Here is a 20,411-nt window from a genome sequence, read left to right as displayed (position 1 = left end):
ACACTTATCAAGAGAACATCCCTGGTCATCCCAACTGCCTCTTGTCTGGCGGACTCACTAAACACACTTTGTTTGTAAATGATGTCTGAGTGTGCCCCAGGTTATCCATAATATTTTTCATCTTTTTTATTTGTGCCATCTAGTTTACTTAGTATAAGAAATGTGAAATGATTTATACTTTTGATACTTAATAAAACCAAGTACTTTCAGATTTTTACTCAAGGAGTATTTTACTGGGGGACTTACACTTTTACTTTAGTCATTTTCTATTAACGTATCTTTACTTTTACTCAAATATGGGTACTTTTGGGTACTTTTTCCACCACTGGCTATCGGTACACTATAATTACAAGTAAGTGCCCCTCAAGATAAACTTCACTATAACTAGCCAAATCCTGTCTAACACCTACAGTACATTGTACGTATGCAGATATTACATGTACTCTGTGGTGTACTAGTGTGTTTATTCTCCCACTTGGATTTCACTTCCACATGGTTTAAAATGAGGGCCAGGTTGTCAGGATGGGTAATGTACTGTATGAGCACACATTAGTTACAAGTAAGTACCCCTCAAGATACACTTCATTTTAGTGCACATTCATGGTTAAGTAATTAGAACCTATTGAGCATAGACTATAATCTCTCAGACACCCAACACATCCACAAGGGATCAAAACCTTTGTCACAGTTGTTAATGTATCGGTTGCAGCTGAGAAGAAGCGAAACACTAAGTCGGTGAATTTAGTGGAAAACTGCCCATTTGTAACAAGCATGGCAACAAGTATTTGTTGTTACACTTCTGTAATTACAGACCGCAACTACTACCAGGTACATGTTGTTATTACAATGTATCTATGAGTCATTACAGTTAAATACGATACTTGTTACACTGTAATTACACTGTAATAGGACCCTCTTAAAAGAAAGTGTTACCTAGATTGCTAAGCTGTATTTTATATGGATAATATAAATGTAGGCCTACTATTTTTTTGCCAGGCAAAACTGGAGGAAAATAGTTATTTCGGGTCACAAATCGTGATATGTGTGCCCTCCATTTGCATGCCAATGATCAAGACACGCAACTTTTTTGGTTCTGAAGTATAGATGAGAATTTAATGACAATTTGCCAGTAGTGGGTTCAGAGCAATGTCCAAAAATGTACATTAAAAAATATACATTTTTGGGGAAATTATACCTCCACCGACTGGAAGGGCAAAGGGGCATGTACTCTGCACAGGTAGAACACTATTTGTGCACGTGCCTGGCTACCGGCTAGCTAGTAGTCCTAGCTAGCTTGCTAGAAAAGATACTGATAGCTAACCTATTTCGTCTGTGCTGCTAGCTAGTAGCTTCGAATTCTAAATGTAATTTTACCACACGTGCTGTTGGTGGCAGTAATGCACCATCCTCTCTGGCACCTTTCCACATCCTGACATCCCGTCTCATCTCATATGTCTCACAGCGTCTGTGGCGTGAGAAGGTATCTGCTAGAGGCAGACCCTATTGAAATTCTTGCTTGAGAAGTAATTTTTTACCCTCTTAAGGATCGGACCCTTTTTTTCAATTTTCGCCTAAAATGACTTATCCAAGTCTAACTGCCTGTAGCTCGGGACCTGAAGCAAGGATATGCATATTCTTGATACCATTTGAAAGGAAACGCTTTGACGTTTGTGGAAATGTGAAATTAATGTAGGAGAAAAAACACATTCGATCTGGTAAAAGATAATAAAAATGTTTAAATAAAAATGGTCAGCAATCCCGTAGACGTTACTAAAAAGCTGTGTTTTCCCATTATAATGGAAATCTATTACAGTAAGATATTTCATTGTTACCCAGAAATAAATGTAATATTGATATAAAAATGGCTGCATTGGGCCTTTAAAACATTTGCATGGTTGTGTTTTTCCATCTCCTTAGCCAGTCGAATGAGGTTTCATCCTTCAGTTGGTGACTGTTCTTGTCTCTAGCACTTTTAGACGTGCTAGCATCTTTCTTCCTGCTGACTGGACCCGTCTGTCTAATTTCTGTTAATCAGGCCAGTGTCAGAGAACATTGATGCTGTCGTCTGCAGGCTCAGACACGTGCTTAAAGATATAGCTTTTCTAGGTGATGCGAGGGAAATTGTGTGTTTGAAGTTTGAACTGCCATTACCACTGTCCAGTAGATATGAGAGACGAGCAGTGGCCATTTTAGCATGTAAATCTTGGTAGGGCAAAAATAAAAAAATGGTGGGATGTATGCCAGCAAAGCCACTACACTAAAGAATACATTAATTGCACTATAACAGTGACAAACGGTGACCACAAACTGTTAGGGCCTACATAAAGCTGTCCCAACAGCAGAGTCCCAACATCTTACCACTGCTACACTTGGCTATCAGCGAAGCCTTGTCTGGCCTTTTATAAAAACATAGCTGATATGGCTGACTTGCTTAAACAAATGTGGTTTCTACTGACAATTGAGATGTACTAACTATGGCATAAGGGGACGACGACAAGTGGATAAGAGGCAATCCGTAATTTCAATTAAGACATTAATGAGCGAGCTAAGACAGACGTAGTCAATATAACTATTTGTTCAACACTTTTGAAATGTACAGCTACTTAATTCAGAACATGGGCCGTTCTTACAGTGTTCTCCATGTACAGAACCAAGTCAGAACCATAGAATAAATAAAGGGGGAATATAAGCAGACAATGAAAGCTCTTACAATATTTGATGATTACATTTCTCTAAAACAGGTTATAGGCTACATGTGCACCACCAAGTTAGAACAGTAGGCAAAATGAAGAGGTGAAAATAGACCAAATTATTAGGGTGAGGCACATGGGCTACCAGCTTACTACACAACATACACTTAGTATTACTTTCTTAGCTACAGTATACATATCTCCCTGGCATATTACATAATTTATGCAGCAGCATACAATACATTTTTGGACTCATCTTGTTCTGCTGTGCTCACTTGAACAGGAAGGTGGCGAGGCGAGCCTTCGTGGGCAAATTTTGTCATAAAAGTCTGGCATTCTCTGGATTTATGGTGCTTTCAAAACAACTGGCAACTCTGAAAAAAGGACTCTGAAAAAAGGTTGAATCATGATGACGTCAGTGATCATCAGGTCGTAGCTTTAGAAAGAGGCCAGAGTTCCCGATTTACAATTCCGAGTTGGATGAAAGTTCAAAACGTATTATCCCAGTCGTAGATCATTTTCCCGAGTTCCCAGTTGTCTTGAACTCACTAAAGTCAGATTTTGCAGTTCCAAGTTAACAGTTGTTTTGAGCGCGCAAAAATCTTGCTTCATTGACAGCATGGACAATGTTGAATGTTTTCATTTTAAACTATGAAAAGAGACCCTTAATCTAAAACTTGGGACCACCCAGCCACTCCATTGAATATCAGGCTAATGATTGCTTTACAATGCTTGCAGTTAGCCGCTGATTTCTTCCAAACCACTCATTGTTGAATTTGCGATTTCCAACTTGTTATGTAATGTTTATGTCCAATGACCGATGAGCACCGATACAATTTATCTATAATTTCTCTTCATTATTTCTCTTCATATGACAACGATTAAAAAGGATTTGCCAGTAGATTGTCGACTTTATTCATGATGATGACTGCTAGCTAAGATTTTGAAAGTATAATGTTGACATGATCAGTCCAATCAAAGCTACTGTAGATTTAACGTGATTTGGCGTCATTTTATCTGTGGCCAATGACGAGCCTTCTTGGATGGGCACTTCTAATGTAATTCTATGGTAGCACCCAAGGGGCTTGAATTTTCCAGCTCTACTCTTAGACTTGGCGGTGACATAGTGTCCCCATGAGTGACAGAACACCTAGCCAATCACGGCGCAACGCTCTGTATTTTCTGCTGGCTTGCCCCACCACCACAGAAAGCACTGAGCTAGGCTGAAACACCTGCATTTTGGAGCTGCCTTCTCAAGAAAACAAAAAAGAGACCATGTTTGTATGCAGCTTTATTAACTCAATAATATATATATTTTTTTTTTTACATTGTTTGCAAACTGTTATGTGACATGTATTAATGCCAAAATAACATGCAAAACAGGCAACCCCCCCGAAAAAAATATAATAAATAACAAAAAGTTTTTTCGCCTCTGGCGACTAGGACAGGTACTTTCATAACATGTGTCACTGAAAGGACAGCGCCGAAGATGGGCGTGGCCAAAACACGTGCATAGAGAGCAACAACCCTGAATAAGTTTACATTAATACATTTATTTATCTTAGGCTACTCCCTTACAAAACAATAATACGTTTTAGGCCTATTCAGATGATATGACAGTTAGTCTCTAACACCATAATTTCAGGTGCAGTTTTTTAATCATTGAAACATTCAAGATGGTCGGTGCATTTGTGTTAAGCCATGTTTTACAATTACATTTTATGCTGTGTAATGATGAAACTCTAAAACGTGTGACTGAACAGCTGGATTGCGTAAAAAGGGCTTGTGCTGCGTAGGTATCACTTTGTTGTCATCGGACCCAGGGCAGCATTGCCACCTCTGGTCTGGAAACTGTAGCTTACTTCCTTTGCCTTGCACGGCACAGCTACACACTAGAACAGTTGCAGGACTACTTTCGCACTCTTTCCTCTCATTACTATCACTATGGCCGAGCGTAAACGGAATTGGGAAAAGGAGGAGAACGATGACTTACCGGTGTATCTCGCCATTCCCGGAACGGCCGACCAGGTACCCCGGCAAAAATACGGAGGTATGTTCTGCAACGTCGAGGGAGCATACGAGAGCAAAACAATTGATTTTGATGCTCTGAGTGTCGGTCAGAGGGGGAACCGAACCCCTAGGACTGCTAAACGGGAGACCGCGCTGGAGGCGAGGAGCCCTATAAATCAGAGCTCTCCATGTAAAGAAAGTGTCACTTGGTACGACAAGAAATATTCTGGCATAGAGATAAAAACTACCAGAGGCAAGGAAGTCCTACAAAATCTAGGTGATGAGAAGGTAAATTCTCCTCTTGCGTGCATGCTATAGATGTCTGCAGTAATCAACTGCACCTCACAGTACCTGACAGTTTTAATAATGGTAATCTGAATAGAATATTACCACAAAACACGCACAGCTGACGCTCAGAAAGGACTCTCACAACCTATATTCAGAGGGGCATACAGATGAAAGTGTGTCATGGCAACTACAATTTGACAAATGTTATTCTGTACATATTAAAGGGGTCCTTGAGAAACGTGCCTTCCTGAGAGGCTTGGGTTTATGCCAACTACATGGTAAGTGCATCCATGAATTATGTAAGCAAGAGTCCAAGTTGATCAGGTGGAGCTGCAGCCTGACACCCTAAACACCTCAATACAGCACAATAGGCAATCCAATTCATTTCAAAATATTCAATCAAATGTTCCTCCCTCTTGTTAGGGCTTGACTATCAATTGCCTATCTAATAATCTTTCTCCAATGATTTGTTGTCATGCAGTTAAATGAAGAAAGCTTAAACTGTACATCACATCATGTAAACAATCTTTAATTTCTCATCCATAAGTTGCATGATGGTAATGTTGTACTGTTACAATTGTGTGTGTGTTGCCTCTCAACAGGCTTGTGGAAAGTTATCAAAAAAGTGGAACTTATACATTATCCACCTGTACTTTATAAAACAACAAATATATACAAAAACTCAAGAATAAAATCCCCTTTTCGACCAATGAAACTGGTTTGGGATCAGAATGACAAAGAAAGGCTATGAATGCTGCATTTTGATGCAGGCTGCAGTATACATTTGATTGCGTTTGATTAGGTTGAACTGTGGCTCTGGATCACCTGAGAGACATTCCATCTGGTGATGTGAGTTATGATTGAATCCATCCTGTCTCTGAATAATACATTTTATGACCCTAAACATTTTCAAAGACTCCAGCCACCCTAGCCATGGACTGTTCTCTCTGCTACCGCAGGGCAAACGGTACTGGAGCGCCAAGTCTAGGACCAAAAGGCTTCTTAACAGCTTCTACCCCCCAAGCCATAAGACTCCTGAACAGCTAATCAAAAGGCTACCCAGACCCCTCTTTTACGCTACTGCTACTCTCTGTTTATTATCTATGCATAGTCACTTTAACTCTACCTACATGTACATATTACCTCAACTAACCGGTGCCCCCGCACATTGACTCTGTACTGGTGCCCCCTGTATATAGCCTCGCTATTGTTATTTTACTGCTGCTGTTTAATTATTTGTTACTTTTATTATCTATTTTTTACTTAACACTTTTTTTTCTTAAAACTTCTTAAAGCATTGTTGGTTAAGGGTTTGTAAGTAAGCATTTCACTGTAAGGTCTAAACCTGTTGTATTCGGTGCATGTGACAAATACAATTTGATTTGATTTGACTTGTCCTTTAAACCGTGGTTGAATTGAGGTTTGTGGGTTCTGTCATATATAGCTTCTGAATGTCTCAATTTGGAACTGACCTCAGTCAAGCTTGTGGGCAACAAAGTGATGATTCACTGTGTGTATTCCAAATGGCCCCCTATTCCCACTGTAGTACACTACTTTTGACCAGGGGCCATCCCCTTTGTAGTGCACTAATTTTGACCAGAGCCTTTAGGGCTCAAAAAGTAGTGCACTATAAAGGGAATAAGGTACCATTTGGGACAGAGACACTGTCTCCTGCCATGCTATACTGTAATCCCTCCATCTCAGAGATGAGAAAGTCCATTAGGTTGAGTGTGGATTATTACTGTTTGGGACAGAGACACTGTGTCCTACCCTGCTATACTGTAATCCCTCCGTCTCAGAGATGACAAAGTCCATTAGGTTGAGTGAGGATGATTACTGTTTGGGACAGAGATACTGTGTCCTACCCTGCTATACTGTAATCCCTCCGTCTCAGAGATGACAAAGTCCATTAGGTTGAGTGAGGATGATTACTGTTTGGGACAGAGACACTGTCTCCTGCCATGCTATACTGTAATCCCTCCGTCTCAGAGATGACAAAGTCCATTAGGTTGAGTGAGGATGATTACTGTTTGGGACAGAGACACTGTGTCCTACCCTGCTATACTGTAATCCCTCCGTCTCAGAGATGACAAAGTCCATTAGGTTGAGTGAGGATGATTACTGTTTGGGACAGAGACACTGTGTCCTACCCTGCTATACTGTAATCCCTCCGTCTCAGAGATGACAAAGTCCATTAGGTTGAGTGAGGATGATTACTGTTTGGGACAGAGACACTGTGTCCTACCCTGCTATACTGTAATCCCTCCGTCTCAGAGATGACAAAGTCCATTAGGTTGAGTGAGGATGATTACTGTTTGGGACAGAGATACTGTGTCCTACCCTGCTATACTGTAATCCCTCCGTCTCAGAGATGAGAAAGTCCATTAGGTTGAGTGAGGATGATTACTGTTTGGGACAGAGACACTGTGTCTTACCCTGCTATACTGTAATCCCTCCATCTCAGAGATGAGAAAGTCCATTAGGTTGAGTGAGGATGATTACTGTTTGGGACAGAGACACTGTGTCCTACCCTGCTATACTGTAATCCCTCCATCTCAGAGATGAGAAAGTCCATTAGGTTGAGTGAGGATGATTACTGTTTAGTGATAGCTGTCCCGGTCATTCCCAGATACACAACCAAACTAAGCACAGTCTGGAAGGTACACAAGTAAAGAGACAGACCAAGCAAAAAAGAGGTTACTACACTCCACACTACAAAGATTCACCGCAGTGAAGAGTCCTCGCTCTCTGTCAGTTTGTGCTGTGAGGGCAGATTGTCTCTTGATGCGTAATAAATAAAGGGGACATTTCCATCCAGGCATCACAGTGAGGAACCTGTGGTGTGACATCATTGGCTGATGTAGCTGAGGCGGCAGGTAGCCTAGTGGTTAGAGCGTTGGACTAGTAACCGAAAGGTTGCAAGATGGAATCCCCGAGCTGACAAGGTTCCTAGGCCGTCATTGAAAATAAGAATTGAAAATAAGAATTTGTTCTTAACTGACTTGCCTAGTTAAATAAAGGTTAAACATTTTTTACTATAGATCTTGTGGCAGCCAGGGTCCCCATGTGGACAGCTGTGGAACTGCAGTGCTGCAGCCCTGATCTGACTCAGCGAAACATGGAAGGAGTCTGTTGTTGTGTTCTGTCTGTGTTGCTCCAATCTTGTGGTGGTGACATATCAGACTGACACCTAATGTCAGCCCAATTATGCCTGGGAGCATCCCTCTGTTGTGTCCTCTTATGCAAGCTAATGCCAGACATAACTCTGGCTGAAACATCTAGCTAATGCAAGTTCTGTTTCACACAAATGTGCACTTCTGTCAGCACTGTGTGTAGTTAGTGTTTGATGATAAGGTTATAATCATGCCCTTGAAAAAGAAAAGGAGAGCCTCACACTCTAGGAGCTCAGATGCAATAATGTAATAACCAACGTTTGGACAGACAAGCTGTCTTCATCAGGGTATAATGACCAACACTGCAGGTCACTAGTTGAATCAATCCCTACCACGAGGCCAGGTTATGAAGCCTCACAATACAATACTTATGAAGACAGCCTATTTCAGAATGTAAAACCATGTGCTCCCATCTTCATTCAAGTTGATGTTTTTCAGCAGTCTCCTGTGACACGCCTCAGCTTTACATCAGCACACTGGGAATGTATCCCCTCTCTCTACTCCATTAAAAACACTGATTTGTGCAGCAACACCAACACCGCTAAGGTTGTGCCTCAGTGATACAGTATGTACTTCTCCATAGAAACAACCAGTAGCCCTGCTCTACCCTGCCTTAGATTCAGGGAGGTGGCCAGAACAGGGGAGGGTCTCTCTCTCTTTGTCCTCTGCTCATCTGGGTACGCCCCAGCTGGGAAGGACTTTCTCTCCACACGCCCCCTGCATCCATGGTGGATGGTACCACTGTCTGGTGGTAATGGGGTAGGGGCTTGGCCCGGGGGTTAGGGGCTATAAGGGGTAGGAGGGTTAATCCCCTTTGGAAGCTGTCTGTCAGATCCCTCTGTGTCTGGCCTGTGCATCAAATCAAATTGTATTGGTCACATACACATATTTAGCAGATGTTATTGCGGGTGTAGCGAAATGCTATATATATATATATATATATATATATATATATATATATTTATTTTTTGTTTAAATAAGTTCTTTACGGCTATATGTAATGACACATAGTACGTTCTGGGCTAATAGTGTAAGAAATAACACACAAAAAATACTGCAAAGTTGCTTAGGAGCTAGAAGCAGAGCTTCCATGTCTGTCGGCGCCATCTTGCTGGTTCATGTACAGGAGCATGATAAGCAGTTCCTGTACATGACACTCAGCTTCTTGTACATGATACCCAGCTTCCTGTACATGATACCCAGCTTCCTGTACATGATACCCAGCTTCTTGTACATGATACCCTTCTTCCTGTACATGATACCCAGCTTCTTGTACATGATACCTAGCTTCCTGTACATGATACCCAGCTTCCTGTACATGATACCCAGCTGCCTGTACATGATACCCAGTTTCCTGTACATGATACCCAGCTTCTTGTACATGATACCCTTCTTCCTGTACATGATACCCAGCTTCCTGTACATGAGACCCAGCTTCTTGCACATGATACCCAGCTTCCTGTACATGAGACCCAGCTTCCTGTACATGAAACCCAGCTTCCTGTACATGATACCCAGCTTCCTGTACATGATACCCAGCTTCTTGTACATGATACCCAGTTTCCTGTACATGGTTCCCAGCTTCCTGTACATGATACCCAGCTTCCTGTACATGATACCCAGCTTCCTGTACATGATACCCAGCTTCCTGTACATGTGAGCAGTGTGCTGTTAGGAAGCCCCTTATCATTCCTCACTAAATTACTTCCTCCACTAATGTTTTCTTGTTTATATTGTACAGCCATTTACTAAACAGATGTACAGCATCTCTCGCAAACCCTTTTAAACCCATGATAAACAATTGATACTTTTGGTACTTACATACAATTGGTACTTACATACACCATAATCACACACACACACACACACACACACACACAATGTTGTTTAATAATCAGAGAACATCATTATGGGTGCATTAGGGCTGGGGCTGGGGCTGGGGGGGGGGGGGGGGTAGAGGAGTGGTATGGGAGGGGAGGGGGGCCTGCTCTGCTGAGACCCAGACAATAGAGACTCATGGCAGGGCGGGGACAGGGACAGGCTCCACCCACTTTGTTCATAATAATACCAGGCAGACCAGTCTAGCCCAATAATTACCATCATCATGGATACAGATTTCAGCTCTCCCGGAAATACTGTATATCAATATTTTGCAGCCATTATAAAATGAAAAAAAGGGAAATGCTAATCATGCTTCTTAGTTATCACATGATACTGAAGAAACACAATAGCCAAGTCATGCATTGAGGCTACAATAAATTATCCTTGAATGGTGGATTGTGGATACACTCAGGAAGTATTCTATTATGTATAAATAATGATTTGTATTGTGTCTGAAGGCTAGACCAGTCCCAGTAAAACAACAGCAATGGTAGGCCTATTTGAGCCTTTCAACTGGATTCTAGCTGGAAAATTAGGTCCCTGGACATACACTGAGTGGACAAAACATTCAGAACACCTGCTCTTTCCATGACATAGACTGACCAGGTGAATCCAGGTGGAAGCTATAATCCCTTATTGATGTCACTTGTTAATTAAATACACTTCAATCCGTGTAGATGAAAGGAGGAGACAGATTAAAGAAGGATTTTTAAGCCTTCAGACAACTGAGACATGGATTGTGTATGTGTGCCATTCAGAGGGTGAATGGGCAAGACAAAATATTTAAGAACGGGGTTTGGTAATAGGTGCCAGGTGTACCGGTTTGTGTCAAGAACTGCAACACTGCTGGGTTTTTCACGCTCAACAGTTTCTCGTGTGTATTAAGAATGGTCCACCACCCAGCCAGCATCCCTGTGGAACGCTTTCGACACCTTTGCTCGATTAATTGAGGCTCTTCTGAGGGTGGGGTGGGGGAGGGGGTAAGGGGTTCAACTCAATATTAGGAAGGTGTTCCTAATGTTTTGTACACTCAGTATTGCATTACAGTAAAAATATCAACCTACTAGAAAACAACTTTGGGTTTGTCACTAGCGGATCTTAGAAATAGAACTAGCCTACACAGGTGAAGAGGACAGGACCTGTTCCATCCCTACAGTAACATCCTCCTCTAGCTCCTCGGAAACAATGCAGCTGCAGCCCAAACTGTCAGGGCCACGCCCTCTTGTCCACTCCACAGTATATAGGCCTTGTCTACCACGTGGTAGCCTACCTTCTACTCCTCTTCCCATTGGCTATCCACGGCTGCACTTGTTCTTATGATGTGTAGGGCCTATGCCTCTTGCATTGATGTGTAGGGCCTATGCCTGCTGGGCATGCGCAGCATGTTGAACACACCAGTGAGTCTACACAAGACTGCTGCAAAGAAGCCAACTAATATGGGGCTCCCGAGTGGCGCAGCGGTCTAAGGCACTGCATCTCAGTGCTAGAGGTGTCACTACAGTCCCTGGTTCGAATTACAACAGGCCATGATTGGGAGTCCCATAGGGCAGCGCACAATTGGCCCAGTGTCGTCCTGGTTAGGGTTTGGCCGTCATTGTAAATAAGAATTAGCAAAATGTTACACAGCATCATCTGGATATGTGTGCAATAAATGTTCAACATTCACCTTCTGCTACCATTTCTGTCAAGCCGTCTACGCATATGTTTGATAAAGCCAATATACACCACCCAGAATGCTCTGTAACCCAATGCTGCATAGCAAACATTGGAAATGAATGTACTTCTGGTGTACCAAAATGCAATGACGCTGTCGGTGTTATCGAGGTATAACTGTCAGAAACAACAAATGTTGCAGAGTCATTACACTGTTTCTATTTCAGTGCAATTCTGTATAGTACACTGTTGTAGTCGCCGACACCTGCTGCTGAGCGTCCTCCTGTGGGAGGATTTGAGCGTTGCAGCTGTAGCCTACCAATGAGACTATTGAGGGAGGAGTCCGTCGGTGGATCAGAGTAGACGCTCCAGCTCACATCGAAACACTTTACATTGCACAGAGGGAGGCGACCATTCCCTAATTTTCCCATCCAGCCAGTAGCCGCAGAAACACCCAGAGGGGAATATTTCAAAGCTTTGTTCATAGGTGGAATCAGATTTCGACCAGTCGCAATTATGTCTGGGCATTCTTATCAAGGCAAAAAGAATATTCCAAAGATCACAGTAAGTAGAATTATTAATATCTGCCTTAGTGGCCACTGAAACTCGCATGTCTGATTGTCTAAAATCAGTGCATTGCTTTTGTCTTGGCTAATTCCTATTTCATGTTATCGCTATTCAAGAATGTGCCAATAGCAATTCATTAATGCATAGAGGCCTTTGTCATCAGTGTGGGATATGTTCCTTTCCATTATGATAGTCAATTGAACATAGAAACAAATACAGTAGTGCAGAATGAAGGTGGCATGACTGGCTACCATAGTGACAGTCGGAGAGACAGAACGAGGCGTTTTCTTAAAAGGTAACTTGCATCTTCTTTGTTGAGGATGGCATGATACCCGTGCGCAGTGCATGTGGCTCATTTGAAAGATATATATAATAAATAAATAAAATAGTCTTCACACTGGGCTGTTATAATGTAGTTATAACTTTATATGTTGGCATCTTGAATGTGGCATCTTTATATTGTGGCATCTTGAATGCTTGGGGAAAGATAGATGAAATAATGTAGATGAAATGCACATCCTTTTTATAAATAATAAACAACATTATCGCGTTTTGGATTCGTTTTTGTAGCCTACAGGGCCACACATGGAAAGTCAGCCTCCTATTATAAGAAAAAAACGAATGCAAAGCAATAAATCAGTTATAGCTGTGTGAATCGAGGAAATATATGGCCTATTCGTTTTCTATATTCAACATCCTGTGGTTGAATTATGTATCATAATAAACCCCTGTTGGACACCCCCATTCTGTTAAAGAAAAATGTATTTGGCCAGATATAGGCTATCTGAGCGTCTGGACTGGTGATGCAGGGAGAGAGAAAAAATCTCCCACGCCCATGTGTATGATGAGATGTTATAGCCCGTCCGTAAAATAGAGCATTTCGAATTCAGCATTACTAGAACGTAATGTAATAGAATTCGCCGGTGCGGTGCTTTGCCTCACGGAGTTGGAGTTAAAATCGGGAAAAGCAACGTGTTGGCGGGGATAGTTGCTTCTACTGCTGCAGCACAGCTCTAGGGTCTGTTTGAAATGGCTGCGTGTTCATTGTTGCGGCTCACCGTGGTGTTATATTCCAGGAGAGACGCCCTTTGTCTCGTCTGATATCACTGACGGATTGGGGGTGGAGGCAGGCTGGCCCGCAAGGGTCTTCTCATAGAATATCAGCGACGCACTAGAATGTTTTAGGGAAAGTTGTGTGTGAAAATATTTGTGTACACATTTTATGTTTTGTGGAGGATTTGAACATGTTTGGCCTGTACAGGGAATACACCTGCTGCTCAGTCTAGGGACCTCTCAGGGTAATGGCCCTGAGGAGCACTATTTTATGCTTCATCATCAATTCTACATATCAGCCTTCTTGTAGGCCTACTCTACCCTACTGTGCAACTTGACATAATGGAGAATCTAATATCCTTTCAACAAGTTAATAGACTGTTTATTAAAGTGTAATTGCATGTACACAAATGCTGGGTTGTTTGGTTGATCCAACTGGCTCACTTAGTTGGGTTGTTTTTCTTTAAAAACAGCTGGGTTATTGATGCTGGGTTATTGAGATACTGTATGATCCAGTGGGACAGATCAGAAGACTGGAGGGGTGAATTTAAGATAGATCTTTTTAGCCACCCATGAGAGTAAATGTCATTGCTGTTAATCTATTGTGTTGTATAGTTGTCACATGTTAAGGTTGAACATTGACACTTTAGTAGCTTTAGTGAGGCTCACAGAAGTGTACGAGTTCCCTAAAAGCCCAATGTTGGGATACAATAAGGTGGTATACCTTATTATAATATGTAATAAATAATCTTAATATTATAGAAGAATGAAGGAAAATTAGAATTTGCAGTATGTGAACTTAATGTGATGAACAAGAATTACATTTACTCTCACGGGTGGCCAATAAGATCTAGCTGAAAGCCATGCCCCTAATAAGCCACGCCTCTTGAAAATAACCTAAGGATTACATTCAAAAATACCCTACTGCTAGGTCATCGCAGAATGGGAGTAAAAATTCCCAACTGATGGTTAAATTAACCCATGTTTAGGGAATCCCAACAACCCAATTTGTTGGGTTATTCACACAACCCAACTGACTGGGTCAAAACAACCCAGCGTGTGTTCTGTTCAATATTGGGTTACCAAATAACCCAAATTGGGTTATTTTTAACCCAGTATTTTTGTGTGTGTAGGCTATAGCCTGACAATCTGAGAAATGCATTTGGGAATGATTTTCCTAGTTTATTTCTACCCCCTATATTCCAGCTGTTTCCTTATGTCTGTCTGTCGGAGCAGGAGCGCATTAAGGCCATGTCAGATTTCTAGGTGTGGTTATGCTTTTTCCATGTTCTCACAGTATCCTACTGTAGTGCTGTGCATGTCATCGTTCCTCCCCTCCAGCTGGAACCTGCATATGTGGGCATGACTGACAGGCTTTACCCAGGAAAGAAGCCTTTTCCCCCCAATGGCGCCACAAAACAGGGCCTCACCGCCCCTACACTGTCTTCAAAGTGGGCCTAACTGCAAGCAAAGTGTGTGGTCATACACACTTCCTTAAAAACGTAGGTGCTGGGCTAGTAAATAATACCTGTAAAGAATAGGAAGGCCCGCACACTGTTTATGCTCCCAATTCACCACTTTATTTACTACGTTTCAGACCTTCCTAACTGTGAAACATCCTGCTGTGACCACCAAGCTATTGCCATCCACTCTCCATGGCGACCAGCATACTATTGAGAAGTAGAAAATACCACCTCGGTTACCCTTGTCTCCCTGCCTCTAGCCTCTAACATGCCATTTTACCACCCTGGATGGAGATTGCGGTCAGGCCCAATCAGAACCAGATTTGAGTGTTGGGCTGCCTTGGAAACGGTGCCGCTTTGGCCTATCACAAGATCACGCTGCTTGAGACTGGACTCTATGATGTGGCGGCTAGGCAACTTATTTAGATTGATACAGCCTATTGTTTTGACTTTTCCACAGAAAAAAATGTAATGTGCTTTTGAGTGAATAGTAAATATTTTTGTCACTAGGCAACAGCAGAGGCCCCTGGCTCCCATGCAGCAGGATGACTTTCCCCTTCCATTGGTCTCAGCCTGCCCGCCCGCCCGCCTCACACATAAGGGTCTCACAGTTAATAGACTCCTCTGGAATATCGTCTTGGCTCGGTGTGTTTTAGCTGCTATGTTTTCTCTGTTAGCAACAACACACAGAGGCCCTGTTCCCAGTCAAACTCTCTACAGATGTCCTTAAGAACTTCCTGTTGCAAATGCTTCTGTTACTGTAATGTGTGCTCTTATCAATTTGCTCTGTGTTGGAAAAAAACCTTCACAAACCTTCACAATACAGCATGCAGTACTTTCTTTAGACCATCTTTAGTCTTTTCTGGCTTTTATAATAGTGAAAGAGAGAGTTTCCGGTAGGAAGATCTCTAGTTGTATTAATTTTTAAAGTTCGATCGACAGTCAAATCTTGTAACACAAGGACTTATTTTGTTATTTCCAATGTCAAATTGCAGAAAATCACTGTTACTGTAGGCCTTTCTGACCTTGTGAGGAGATTTTATCGCAAGCATGTCTCAAACTCTTAACCCTTAAATTGTTTCATTTTGTATAAGCTTAAAACTATAAACCAAATCCTGTGATCTTCAACATGGCAACAACAAATCTCCCCACCCCCCAGTATCAGTCTGTGTGCCACGCCAGTGCTGTGGAAGGGCTCTACATAGAGTCAGTGTCCCAAATCACACACTATTCCCTATTTAGTAACATGGGCCCTGGTTAAAAGTAGTGATACTTTTAATTTTCTCCAAACGGGTTCCTCCACCTGTTCCCATAGGAGAACCCTTTTTGGTTGCAGGAAGAACCCTTTTTGGTTCCAGGTAAAACCCTTTTGGGTTCCATGAAGAACCCTCTGTGGAAAGGGTCCTACATGGAACTCAAAAGGGATCCACCTGGAACCAAAAAGGGTTCTTAAAAGGGTTATCCTATGGGTCAGCCGAATAACTATTTTAGGTGCTAGATAGCACTTTTTGTTTTCTTCCTAAGAGTGTATACTGTATAGGCTATCGGGTGTGATTTGGGACGCGACCATATAAACTACCCATTAAGCTCTTTTTGTTCTGTTTTACTGTAACTGGCTTCAGCCTGATTGATTGACATGCGGGGGTAGGCTTTATAGCACATTACTTAGTCAAGGTCAGCATATGTCAAGTGTCAGTGTGCAGCGGGTAGGACGGAGTCAGGCGCAGGACACAGAACTGAGTAAAAAACTTCCTTTACTTGAATAAAACAACAAAATCATTCCACGCAGGGAAACACACCAGCTTACAGAAATCTCGACCACTTAACAACGAACAAACACGCACAAAAACCATGGGGAAAACAGAGGGTTAAATAATGAACATGTAATTGGGGAATTGAAACCAGGTGTGTAAAACAAAGACAAAACAAAAGGAAAATGAAAAGTGGATCGGCAATGGCTAGAAGACCGGTGACGTCGACCACCGAACGCCGCCCGAACAAGGAGAGGGACCGACTTCGGCGGAAGTCGTGACAGTACCTCCCCCTTGACGCGTGGCTCCAGCAGTGCGCCGACACCGGCCTCGGGGATGACCCGAAGGACGAGGTGCAGGACCCGGGTGAAGACGGTGAAATTCCTGCAGTAACGACGGGTCCAGGATGTCCTCCACCGGCACCCAGCATCTCTCCTCCGGACCGTACCCCTCCCACTCCACGAGGTACTGAAGGCCCCTCGCCCAACGCCTTGAGTCCATGATGGCTCGAACAGTATACACCGGGGCCCCCTCGATGTCCAGAGGGGGCGGAGGAACCTCCCGCACCTCAGACTTCTGGAGCGGACCAGCCACCACCGGCCTGAGGAGAGACACTTGGAACGAGGGGTTAATACGGTAATCAGGGGGGAGCTGTAACCTATAAAAAACCTCATTCAGTCTCCTCAGGACTTTAAATGGCCACATAAACCGCTGACCCAGCTTCCGGCAGGGCAGGCGAAGAGGCAGGTTTTGGGTCGAGAGCCAGACCTGGTCCCCCGGTGCATACACTGGGGCCTCACTGCGATGGCGGTCGGCGCTCGCCTTCTGCCGCCTGATGGCCCGTTGCAGGTGCACATGGGCCGCGTCCCAGGTCTCCTCCAAGCGCCGAAACCATTCATCCACCGCAGGTGCCTCGATCTGGCTCTGATGCCACGGTGCCAAGACCGGCTGATAACCCAGTACACACTGAAAAGGAGATAGGTTAGTGGAGGAGTGGCGGAGGGAGTTTTGGGCCATCTCTGCCCAGGGGATGAATGCCGCCCACTTACCCGGCCGGTCCTGGCAATAGGACCGCAGAAACCTATCCACATCCTGGTTCACTCTCTCCACCTGCCCGTTACTCTCGGGGTAAAAACCTGATGTGAGGTTGACCGAGACCCCCAGACGTTCCATAAACGCCCTCCAGACCCTAAACGTGAACTGGGGACCCCGATCAGAAACAATATCCTCTGGCACCCCATAGTGCCGGAAGACGTGGGTGAACAGGGCCTCCGCAGTCTGTAGAGCCGTAGGGAGACCGGGCAAAGGAAGGAGACGGCAGGACTTGGAAAACCGATCCACAACGACCAGGATCGTGGTATTTCCCTGTGACGGAGGGAGATCCGTCACGAAATCCACCGATAAGTGTGACCACGGCCGTTGTGGAACTGGTAGCGGTTGTAATTTCCCTCTGGGCAGGTATTTAGGTGCCTTGCACTGGGCGCACACCGAGCAGGAGGAAACATAAACCCTCACGTCCTTAGCTAAAGTGGGCCACTAGTACTTCCCACTAAGACAGCGCACCGTCCTACCGATGCCAGGGTGACCAGAGGAGGGGGACGTGTGGACCCAATAGAGCAAACGGTCGCGGACAGCAGATGGAACGTACAGTCGCCCAGCAGGACACTGGGTGGGAGTGTGCTCTGTACGTAACGCCCGCTCAATGTCAACGTCCAGCTCCCACAACGTCCAGCTTGCCACCAGGCAAGAAGCTGGAAGTATGGGAGTGGGCTCCGTGGTCCACTCCTCTGTGTCATACATCCGGGACAGTGTGTCTGCCTCCGCGTTCTGGGAACCTGGTCTGTAGGATAGGGTGAAAACAAAACGGGTGAAAAACATGGCCCACCTTGCCTGGCGAGGGTTTTGTCTCCTCGCCGCCCGGATGTACTCCAGATTGCGGTGGTCAGTCCAGATGAGGAAAGGGTGATTAGCCCCCTCAAGCTAATGCCTCCACGCTTTCAGAGCCTTTACGACAGCCAGTAGCTCCAGGACCCCCACATCATAGTTACGCTCCGCCGAGCTGAGCTTCTTCGAAAAGAAAGCGCAGGGGGCGGAGTTTGGGTGGCGTACCCGAGCGCTGAGACAGCACAGCACCTATCCCAGCCTCGGACGCATCCACCTCCACTATGAACGCCAAAGAGGGATCCGGATGAGCCAGCATGGGAGCCGAGGTGAACAAAGCCTTCAGGTGACCAAAGGCCCTGTCCGCCTCAGCCGACCACCGCAGCCGCACCGGTCCCCCCTTCAGCAGTGAGGTAATGGGAGCCGCTACCTGATAAACCTCCGGTAGTAGTTGGCAAACCCTAGAAACCGCTGCACTTCCTTTACCGTGGTGGGAGTCGGCCAATTACACACGGCTGAAATGCGGTCACTCTCTATCTCCACCCCTGAAATGGAAATGTGGTACCCTAGGAAGGAGATGGACTGTTGGAAGAACAGACATTTCTCAGCCCTGACATACAGGTCATGCTCCAACAGTCATGCACCCTGCGCACCAGGGACACATGCTCGGCGCGTGTAGCGGAGTATATCAGAATGTCGTCGATATACACCACTACACCCTGCCCGAGCAGGTCCCGGAAAATCTTGTCTACAAAGGATTGGAAGACTGATGGAGCATTCATCAACCCGTACGGCATGACGAGGTATTCATAGTGCCCAAAGGTGGTACTAAATGCCGTCTTCCACTCATCCCCCTCCCGGATACGCACCAGATTGTACGCGCTCCTGAGATCCAGTTTAGTGAAGAAGCGCGCCCCGTGTATTGACTCGATCGCACTGGCTATGAGAGGCAGCGGGTAACTGTACCTCACCATGATCTGATTGATCCCTCGATAGTCAATACACTGGCGTAAACCACCGTCCTTCTTCACAAAAAAGAAACTTGAGGAGGCAGGTGAATTGGAAGGCCGAATGTATCCCTGCCCCAGAGATTCGGAGACATATGTTTCCATAGTCGCCGTCTCCTCCTGTGACAGAGGATACACGTGACTCCTGGGAAGTGCTGCGTCTACCAGGAGATTTATCGCACAATCCCCCCCGTCGATGGGGTGGTAGTTGAGTCGCCTTCTTCTTACAGAAGGCGAGAGCCAAATCGGCATATTCAGAGGGGATGCGCACGGTGGAGACCTGGTCTGGACTCTCCACCGTAGTAGCACCGATGGAAACACCTACACACCTCCCTAAGCACTTACGTGACCATCCCTTGAGAGCCCTCTGTTGCCACGAAATAGTGGGGTCATGATAGGCCTACCAGGGAAGACCCAACACCAAGGGAAACGCAGGAGAATCAATCAGGAAGAGACTAATTCTCTCCTCATGACCCTCCTGCGTTATCATACATAGTGGAGCAGTGGTCTCCCTAATCAGCCCCGACCCTAAAGGACGACTATCTAAGGCGTGTACAGGGAAGGGCACATCAACAGGAACAATAGGGATCCCTAATCTAAGTGCAAATGAACGGTCAATAAAGTTCCCAGCTGCGCCTGAATCTACTAACGCCTTATGCTGGGAATGCGGGGAAAACTCAGGAAATTCTATACACACACATGTGCGCAACAGGGAGCTCTGGGTGAGTCGGGTGCCCACTCACCTGGGATAATCCACTAGTGCCCTGCCTGCTGCCTCGACTCCCTGGGGAACCTCCCCAGCACCGACCAGCAGTGTGCCCTCTGCGGCTACATGTGGTGCAGGAAGTGGCCCCCCCTCCGGTCACCCTCATAGCAGCACCTCCGAGCTCCATAGGTGTAGGATCGGAGGTGCTGGGGGATGGAATGGACGAGCCCTGATCTGGACGTCCGCGGGTGGCCAACAGGTTATCCAGCCGGATGGATAAATCTACCA

General features: G+C 44.8%; 1 protein-coding gene across 2 annotated transcripts in view; it reads left to right on the top strand.

Moving 5' to 3' along the window:
• The first annotated feature begins 12,078 nt into the window (after window positions 1-12,078).
• Window positions 12,079-20,411, top strand: part of LOC115154001 (dihydropyrimidinase-related protein 3) — a 55,223-nt gene continuing 46,890 nt past the window's right edge. For both annotated transcript variants that reach the window (XM_029699748.1, XM_029699747.1), the window contains exon 1: window positions 12,079-12,259. In XM_029699748.1, the coding sequence (XP_029555608.1) occupies window positions 12,212-12,259 (48 nt within the window). In that variant the 5' untranslated portion in view covers window positions 12,079-12,211. The remainder of the gene's footprint in view (window positions 12,260-20,411) is intronic.

Source organism: Salmo trutta, chromosome 19 (genome assembly GCF_901001165.1).
Source record: "Salmo trutta chromosome 19, fSalTru1.1, whole genome shotgun sequence".
Taxonomy (NCBI): Eukaryota; Metazoa; Chordata; class Actinopteri; order Salmoniformes; family Salmonidae; genus Salmo; species Salmo trutta.
Note: the sequence above shows the minus strand (reverse complement) of the source record. Positions and strands in the feature narration are given on the sequence as shown.